The sequence below is a fragment of the Pipra filicauda genome, unplaced genomic scaffold (genome assembly GCF_003945595.2).
Source record: "Pipra filicauda isolate LSUMZ 115617 unplaced genomic scaffold, ASM394559v2 scaffold8_size5757611_pilon, whole genome shotgun sequence".
Lineage (NCBI taxonomy): Eukaryota > Metazoa > Chordata > Aves > Passeriformes > Pipridae > Pipra > Pipra filicauda.
The window spans coordinates 646,269-655,768 of record NW_024105087.1 but is presented as its reverse complement, the minus strand read 5'-3'; the positions used below and the strand labels follow the sequence as shown (position 1 = coordinate 655,768).

The 9,500-nt window shown below is 46.1% G+C and overlaps 1 protein-coding gene across 1 annotated transcript; it reads left to right on the top strand.

Annotated features, from left to right (window-relative positions):
- Window positions 1-1,039: 1,039 nt before the first annotated feature.
- Window positions 1,040-9,178, top strand: LOC113990005 (estradiol 17-beta-dehydrogenase 11-like). The gene is made up of 7 exons (XM_027725029.2): window positions 1,040-1,338; window positions 4,185-4,292; window positions 4,914-5,045; window positions 5,652-5,758; window positions 6,916-7,053; window positions 7,303-7,419; window positions 8,506-9,178. Exons 1-7 carry the CDS (start codon window positions 1,129-1,131, stop codon window positions 8,591-8,593), a joined length of 900 nt encoding a protein of 299 aa, XP_027580830.1. The 5' UTR covers window positions 1,040-1,128; the 3' UTR covers window positions 8,594-9,178.
- The last annotated feature ends 322 nt before the right edge of the window (window positions 9,179-9,500 follow it).

The window sequence follows — 9,500 nt, the reverse complement described above, 5'->3', positions numbered from 1 at the left end:
AATGAAGTTCCAAGAGGAAGGGAGGAAGTGCCTAGCTTGGAATGGCTCTGCTGGAGCTGACCCAGTCTCTCACAGACAAGGTTAGCAACAATGCATGCAAACCACCAGAACGAAAACAGTACTTTTCAAGAACTATAATCTTAACTGGAGGCTGATTTTGGTCAGTTGACAGATATTCATGAAACCTTCACTCTTCCCCAAGCAGCTTAAAAATACGCTTAAATAAAATTATGAACATGACTGTGATACATCTAATTTTCTAACTGAAAAGCAGAGGAGTAAGGTCAGCAATCCTTTTCAAGTAAGATCATGCAGTTACATTGTTGGAGCTGGAAAAACCACCTGAAACTACTTTTGTCCTATTCCCCATAAGCACTCCTGTTCTGGTTAAGGTTCTGAATACACCCTTACACACAAGCAAGTTGTGTGATTTAGACTCAATTAGATAAGGATGACCCAATTCACTCAGTCAATGCCGTTTTCCAAAGGACTTGAGGAAACTAAGTAGCCACAGCATAAGATGAAAGGACTGAGTATGAATCACTAATTAGAAAACAGAATAAAAGAGAGCAGCCAGGCAAGAGCTCACCTATGGAGTTCCACAAGTTGAAAGGACTTGTCTCATTCAGCTTTCTTTAAGTGATCTGGAAGAGGAAGATATTGGGACAAAGTCTGCTGACAATGGACAGATACCCAATGGAAGGAAGGACCATGAAGAAAACCACTCAAGGACCTCATGGAACTGAGCGACTGGACAGTCACAAAGCAGGATTTGAGCCACACAACACAGAGTTGAGGGGAACTTCAAGATGCTTTTGCCAGAAACTGGATGAGCAAATTTATTGCCAGTTCTGTCCCTCCTGCACCTGCTGCAGACGACAAACAAGAACAAGAACCACTCACCCGGGAACGGAGAGCTCCGTGCGGGGCTGGGCGGAGCAGCCCCCCCGGCTCCCGCCCCCTGCCCGGGACGGCGGCGCGGGGGTGGATCCCGCCGGGAACTGACAGGACGAGCAGTGAGCGCTGAGACGGGCGTGGGCAGCTGGTAAATCAACAACCCACGTCCCCGTCAAAAGAGATTAAAGTTCAGTTCGGCCATCAAACGACCCTCGGAATCTGTTTGTGGAAATGAATCTGTTTGTGGAAACTTTTCTGTTCCTGGCCACGCTTGTCTACTCCTACCTGGAGGCTTTCGTGAAGCTGTTTGTCCCCGTGAGGAGGAAGTCTGTCAGCGGAGAGCTTGTGCTCATCACGGGTGCTGGCCATGGCGTCGGCAGAGCGACCGCCCTCGAGTTCGCCAAGCGCCAGAGCAGGCTGGTCCTCTGGGACATCAGCAAGGTAATGGCACAGCTCGTGCCCTCACTCCTTCACCTCCGAGCCCGATGGGGTTCAGGAGCGTAAGAGGGGCATCACCAGACTGCATCCACAGCAGCTCCTTCCCCCTGCGCTGCCGTCGGCTCACGGCCGGCTCTGACTGGCCCGCTGAGCGCCAGGAGAGGGTTTGGCCCCGCTGGCAGCAGAGGATGGAGGGCTCTGGGTCGCGCAGTTCCTCGGCGCTGCTCAGCGAGGGGGCAGGCACCGCCTGGCAGAGCCCCTGCGAGAGGGAAGTGCGTGCTCCGAGAGCTGCTGCTGGAACCGCTGCCTGGGCTGGCAGGCAGAGCACGCCGAGACCGGCAGCCTGCGTCCACAGAGGAGCAGGTTTGCCTCCGCTGAGCGTCTCTGGCCTCGGGCTTTTTGCATACATTGCTGGAAGGTGTGTTTTCTCTTTACTTATATCAACAGCATTGCTGTGCTGAGCTGCGTGTGAGCCCTGCTGCCCTCTGGGGCAGCTACAAGTGTAGATGGCTCCTTGCCGAATGTTCATACTGGCCCAAAGTGTTTCAGAGAATTTGACTGGAACGCAAAAAGACCTTGGCAAGTGGAGGACGGACAGGTACAAACATGCATCTTGGCAGTCAGTAGGGATCAAGGCCAAGTGTGTGTAGGTGCAAGCAGCTGTGCAGGGAGGATGAGAGGCTGGAGAGCAGAGAGTGGGAAAGGTTTCTGATGCAGTGGGTCAGGAGAGGAGTTCATCCTGTCGTCCTGAAGCTGCAAAACCAAAATCCAGCCCACTACAAACCAGGAAAACCCCACAAAATCCAAGACAAGCTGAGGATAAGGGGCTGTATATACAGGGAAGGTACTGTAGAACATTTTCAGTGTCTGTTCGTGCTGCCCATTATGGCTAAGACCAGACACTGGAGATGTGGCAGGAGGCACAGCACTGCCCTCCCGGTGTGTACAGGGCTGCAGCAAAGTAGAGCATTGTCCATGTTCTCTGGATGGAATGTGGGGATTAAGGAATAAACTGTCATGAGCAGCACCTGGCTTTGGTGCCAGGAAATAGATTGTAAGGGTGGGTGTAAGGAGGAGCTGAAATACAATACCAGAGGAGGTGGTGGATCCTGGAGGATCCAACTACCTAGTCCAAGGCCTTCTTCTGGGGCTCTCAGTCTTAAGCAGCAGCCAGGACTGAGGGCAGCTGCCCAGTCGCCCACTGCAGGGACCTGCACAGCTTCTCTCAAGTGCTGAGCTGTCCCAGGCTATTTGTGACCTGGGGCCTTTCACTGCACAGGCCACCACTGGCATGGCTTTCTGGCACCTGGGGACAAGGCTACACCCAAGTCACTTCTGCCCTGACTTAGGGGGTTGATGGATGAGCTTCTCTTCTGCGTGTGTCAAGTGCCATTCCATAAGAAATGTCCTTCTGCTTTGTGCACTGGTGTGGTAGGTTTGACCTAGGCTGGACGCCAGGTGCTCACCAATCCACTCCCCCTTTTCAGCTGCACCGGGCAGAGAAAATAGCATGGAAAATGACTTGCAGGCTGAGATAAGGCAGTTTACTAAAGTGGAGACGAAATTTTGTGCATGCGCAAGCAAAGAGAAATAGAAGTATTTTGTTCTCTACCTCCCATCTGCAAGTGGTGTCCACCCACATCCTGGGAAGCAGGGCTTCAGCACACGTAGCAGTTGCTCCATAAGGCAAACGTCATAAAAAACGGATACCCTCCCCTTCCTCTTTTCTTAGCTGTTATATCTGAGCTGACATCATGTGGTATGGAATATTCCTTTGCTCAGTTTGGGTCAGCTGTCCTAGTTGTGTCCCGTCCCAGGATCTCGCCCACCCCCCACCTACTGATGGGAGGGGAATGTTGGACAGACAGTGCTGATACTGTGCCAGCTCTGCTCAGCACTAGCCAAACCACTGGTGTGTTATCAAAACCCTTCTGGCTACCAATGCAAAGCACGGCACTGTGAGGCTGCTACAGGGAAATGAACTCCATCTCAGCCAGACCCAATACAACTGTGGAGGGCACCTCTCTTCTCACACCCAGTCTGTGAATACAGAAACACATAAAGCCTCTCAGACATAAAACTTCTCATATCTTGGGTGCCAGACAGGCCGTGTTTGAGGAGCTCTGTTTACACTCACGGTGTCTGCCTGCTGTGCTGTGATAGGCACTGTGTGCCCACTTTCTGCAGCCTAGTTAAGTGTGCCTTACCAAGGCAAACTCGCTCTTGTTGCCACACTCCTAAGGCTAGGAGAATTGTGATTGTTCAGCCTGGAAAAGAGACAGCTTTGGAGTGTCCTAATTGTGGCCTTCCAGTACCTAAAGGGAGCCTAGAAAAAGGTGAGATGGAGCAAGATGATTTACAAGAGGATGTGGTGCCACGACAAGGGGGAATGGCTTCAAACTGAAAGAGAATAGGTGTAGATAAGATATTAGTAGGAAATTCTTTACTGTGAGGGTGGTAAGGTAACCTGTTCTCTGGGAACAGGTTGCCCAGAGAAGTTGTGGATGCTCCATTCCTAGAAGTGTTTGAGACCAGGCTGGATGGAGCTCTGAGCAACCTCATCTAGTGAAAGGTGTCTCTGCCCATGGCAGGGGGGTTGGAATGAGGTGATCTTTAAGGTCCCTTCTAACCCAAGTCATTCTGTGATTCTATTCTTTCCTTTTTGGTAGTCAGTATACACAAGTCTGAAATTTAAGGCTGGAATAGCTGTCTTCCCAAGGATCCCACCTACAGCTCTGTCCCTGGGTGGCTGTGAACTGCTCAGGGGCCTGGCAGTGGTGACACAATTAAGAGACATCTTCAGCAGAGCACAGTTGTGCAGAGGTGTCTTTCTTTTCTGCCCCTTCCAGCACGGCGTTGAGGAGACGGCAGCAGAATGCAAGGGTCTGGGGGCCACTGTTGAAACCTTCGTGGTGGACTGCAGCAAACGGGAGGAGATCTACAGCGCTGCAGAGAAGGTAGGGCAGCAGGGGCATGGACAGAAGCTCACCCAAACATGCTCCATTTCCAGAAAAGCTGGGACAGCTGGAGAAGAGGCATTGCACACAAATCATGCAGGGCCTTGGAACCTCCCCACTCCTCGCTGCTCTCTGTACACAGAGTGGTGAGGCATTTCCAAGATCACACCCTTTAGTGAGGCTCCAGGGTGTCATTCCTCACTGCCAAGTTTGCTCTGGAGAGTTCCAGCCTCTGAAGAAACACAGGCAGCACTGAGGACATATGAAACATTTAATGTAAAGGTTATGGTCCAGCTGGCTCAAAGCTGTCTGTACCTCCATAGCCCCGGCTGTGACTACACAGTCCAAACTGTGTGTGCGCGCAGTGTGTGGAAGACAATAAATTTTGGCAGTAATTATTTAAGGGAGAAGAATCAGATCTAAACTAGATCTCATGGTAATTACCTCACAGTTTCTGCCACATCTAGAAAGGTACTGTGATCTTCCTCTCCATAAAAGAAATAATGTTAAAAAATAAATTAATTATTGCTCATCTTCTGCAGCCTTGCATTTTTTTATTTGGGATTTTTTTATATAATGAATGAGAGACACAGTTCTGGGGCTTTGTTTTGTCTCCGAAAGGTGAAAAAGGAAATTGGGGATGTGACCATCCTGGTGAACAATGCTGGTGTGATCACAGCTGCCGACCTGCTCTCAACTCAGGACCACCAGATAGAAAGAATGTTTGAAGTCAACATCCTGGCTCACATGTGGGTAAGGGCCACTACCATCTCCATACCTACATTTTTGGGGAGCATTGTTGAGGAGACCTATTTAAAGTAACCCTTATTACCAGTGAATTACCAAAGTGTCTTGGATGTGTACAGCACAGGGGCAGCCTTGGGAAACTTGAACAGCCTCTTGCTGATCTGAGCAGGCTGGTGACAGCCTCATGTGCAGCATCTGTCAGAGCTGTACTGGGGCTTACAGAGTGTGGGGGTTTCAGCTGTTAAGCAATATTTGTTTGCAGCTAAAGAGAAGCTGCAGGTTGACAAGTGTTTTATTGTACGTGGTGAGGGTGAGACACTCTCAGCATTGCTGGTGACACCTGAAACCTCAAAAGCAGCAGAGGAAAGATGTGAAAATGAGATCCTGTTTATAGCTGACTTCCTGAAACATTTGCAGAGCAGGTTGCCAGATGCACCAGCTGATCAGAGAACAGGTATCCCTGGGGCTCTCAGATTGTGAGGTGCTGTGCAGCACAAAGCATTGGTCTCTTAATGACTGATATTCAGGGTCAGTGCTGAATATGCCTAAGAAAACATTGTTCTTCTCTTCCTTCCTGACCCCTGCATTTTTACCTCTTGACTTACTTTGAAGACAACAAGAGCTTTTCTGCCAGCCATGATGAACAATAACTATGGGCACATTGTCACGGTGGCTTCGGCAGCAGGTCATTTTGTGACTTCTTTCATGGTGGCTTATTGGTAAGTGATTTTTAAATCAGCTCTCTTAATTTTTTTTTTAATTTTTAATCGCATCTTCTACATCATAAAGTACCAAGTAAGTGAAATGATCCTCCCGCTGAATATGATACGGACAAATGACTGTGCTAAGGAGGAAGAAAGCACAACAGCCAGCACTTGAGGATGGCTGGCAGTTCCCAACGTGTAGTTATTAGCTCTGACTGAATCAGGAGCAATGCTTGTATGAAAGAAAAATCGTTTGACACATCAACTAATGAGAGATTCTTCTGTTTTTTCTCCCTTACCGATCCAGACATTTCCTTAGCAAAACAGGTATCTTCCTCCCTTCTCCTTAGAAACTAGTGATTCTGTGAGTGGTTGTAGTGTTGTCAAGAAAGCCCCTAATGAGTAGCTTTTGGTCTTTTTATCTTTGTGGCAGTGATTGTAGTGTATAGAAATACTTCTACCACCATGACGTAGAACTGCTTTTCTACTTGAAACATACCAAGAAAATCATGGTGCACAGAAAACCTGTTATATTGCATATTGCCATTCTACGTCGCATCTAGCCCTCTATAACAGCAGCTCCAGGTGCAGCAGTCTTCTCTTTTCTATTTTCTTTGGACTTGACTTAAACTAGAGGTACACACCTATTTCTGTGGCAGGTTGTTCCTCAGTTTTGCTTGCATAATGCTCCTCTATTTCAAAAGTCACACACAACTGTTACAAGATGCTCCCATGTGGTATAAGAAACAGTAGAGGGTTAATATTCTTTTCCACACTGCCTATCCTTTTTAATTTTAGAGATTCAGGCTGCATTCCTCCTACAAATCTTCTCACATGGATAAATCAGAATATCTGTCTATCAATGCACATTAGTTATTGTTTTCTAAGATTTCTTTGGTCTGTTTGAAACCAAGGTGACTTTTTTTGAGACATCTGCTGTGCATTCCACAATTACTCCCCAAGCTGCAATATCTAATCCAGCACTACATCTTGCCACAGGGGAAGTTAGAATTAGTCCCTGCCCTGTCTCTCAGCTGGATTACATTATTTGGTTGCTTGGTTTTTTTTTGCCTCCTAGCCTGTACTGTATGATTGTTTAGGCCATTTACAGTTGTAGAGAGTTAGAAATACTATTTATGCCTTCTAATTTGTGCTTTTTTCCCCTCCTGCAGCTCGAGCAAGTTTGCTGCAGTTGGATTTCATAAAGCTCTGACAGAGGAGCTGTCTACCCTGGGAAAGGACGGAATAAAAACCACGTGCCTTTGTCCGGTTTTTATAAACACTGGATTTGTCAAAAACCCCAGTACAAGGTAACTCAGTGCTCTGCGTTCCTGTCCTTCCTTCTTTGCACCAGGGCACTGCATAATATCCCAGCTTCAGGCCTTCTATTCCAACTGACTGTATAATAACTGTGTATAATTGTCTAAAGAAGTGTCCTTTAACCCACGTAATGGTTGCATTTGAATTACTTGAGTTTGTGCATATGTGAAGCATCCTTGTGAAGCTTGTACCACCCCTTTCTACCACCACAACTCTTACATCTGTGCTTTCCTTTGCAGGCTTGGAAAGATTTTGGAGGTTGAAGAGGTTGTAGAGGCTCTGATGGAAGGAATAGTGACCAACCAGAAAATGGTTTTTGTTCCATCAAATCAGAGTGTTGCTTTACTGCTTGAAAGGTAAGTATTAAAAAAAAAAAAATGTATCAACAAGTATCAACTATAACTTGCTGAGTGTGCCACCCTCAAACTTGTAAAATCTGATTCAGTTATTTTAGAACGCATCACAAGGTAACTAATAATGCAGTGGTTCTTTCTACTGACAGCAGCAGATGTCATACACAGTTATTTTTCTGAGCCCTCTCGTTGGTCCTTCTAATCCATTTGCTGTAGATAACTGTTCTCAGTGGAGAGCTCAACTGCTCTACAGGCCAGTAGGAAAGGGGAGGGAGAACAAGAGAACAGTTTTTCTTCACAGATTGCTATTTCCCTCCTGGAAATACCACATTCTCTGAAACAGCACCCCCAGTGCAGTTCCAAAAGAGCTGAGGACCTGCTGCTTATTAGTGTTTGTTTCTTCATATCAACACCAAAGATTGAGGCCACAGAGGCTGGAAAATTGCTTTAAAATGGCTCCATTCTTAGCTCTGCTATGTAAAGCAAGATTTTTCCTCTCACACATCTTTAATATTCAGTGTAGCCGCTCTGCTGAGGAGGTGTTTTCATCAGAGCTCAGGTTCCAAACCTAGAATTAACATCATAACAACTAAACTTAGTTTTCAGTTATTTTCTACAGTATCTCATGAAACTATTAGTAATTTATTGTTTGCAAAAGCCAGCAAACTTGGGCCTAACCCTAAATTTCTTTTTATGAGGAAGTGTAAAGATGTTTGAGTTTGGTTTTTTTTCCTTTCAAGAATTTCCAGATTAACCAGGTAACATTTTGAAAGCAAAGAGAAAGAAAATGCACGTCTATGTTCAATATGAAAAGTTCCTGGATTCTGCAGCAATATTGCAACATAAATCATGTCCAGTGCATACCTGTCCCAGAATTGTCATAAAAGGAGATGGGTGGGATTGGAAGTAAAACTAGCTGGAGATTGATGAGGGCTACATATGCTTTGGAAATAATGCCCAATTTAAGACTTAGTCCGTGTCTGTGCATTCTGCTCCCAGACCACTCTTCCCTCACCTGCAGTGCCACTTTTTCCTATCATTTAAGTTTTTCTTATCCCACATTTAATTTCATGTTATTACCTCTTTCAGAGTGCTTCCAGAACGTGCCCTGAATGTTCTGAAGAAGATGACCGATGTCAAGTTTGATGCAATCATTGGGCAGGGAAGCACCCAGTGAAAAGCAAGAATTGATTTTCGTTTCGCAGTGGCACGAGTGAAAACAGAACATGTGCTGAGGGTAGTTCAGCTGGTTTGATACAGAACTAAGACAGGTGCTTCCAGGCCACCATTTCCAAGCACACAGATGGGTTTATCCCGCACCTGCAGCAGGAACACACCTGCATAATGTGGAGTGTTAGCTAAGCAGAGATGCAGCTCTAAAAGTCTAAAGGACTGCTTTGAGTGTACATCACATTGCCTCTGTCTCGTAGTGTTGAGGCAGACAGGAATTCCCACAAAGCCTGTATTTGGGACAGCACAGCTGCCTATTTGAGTGCCAAGATTGCTTGAGAATATGTTAATCTGGACACATCCTTGAGCAAAGCTGTCTTGCAAGAAGGAATTTATACAGCAGGTGGGTGGCCTGTTTCACCTCAATTTATATTTTTATATGTACAATGAATTTCACATACTTTTGTAGCAAGTACCTGAAACAATATATGTCTGTATGTTATATAATACCTAATTACATCGATTATCAATTATGAATGAGCACCATCAATATGCCTTTATATTAATAAATACAGTTCTTTAACACAAAGAATACGAAGTGTCTCTCGGCAGTGAAAATCATAAGCACATCCTAGAGGTGCATTTAAGGTGTGGTATCAAGTAACACACCTTTCCCTGTATCATTTCTCAACACTGCTCATCTGCAATTCCCAGACACCTTTAAAACACTTCCCCATGACAACAGCGCAGTATTTCTCTACAAATTGCTGGGTGCTCTCCTGCATTTCATGCATGCAGGAGAATGTGATTTGTTATGTGAGAACACAGACCAAGTTAGACGGTTTTCCTCTTTACATTACAAGGCAATGAATCCAACTAATGAAAATTCTGCAGTCTGTCTGTGTCAGTATTCA

Excerpts from the sequence above, each read along its gene's own strand:
- LOC113990005 (XM_027725029.2), top strand. The coding sequence starts at position 1,129 with ATGAATCTGTTTGTGGAAACTTTTCTGTTCCTGGCCACGCTTGTCTAC. Across the intron at positions 7,054-7,302 it reads GTCAAAAACCCCAGTACAAG|GCTTGGAAAGATTTTGGAGG; the intron begins GTAACTCAGTGC and ends TTTCCTTTGCAG. Across the intron at positions 7,420-8,505 it reads GTTGCTTTACTGCTTGAAAG|AGTGCTTCCAGAACGTGCCC; the intron begins GTAAGTATTAAA and ends TACCTCTTTCAG.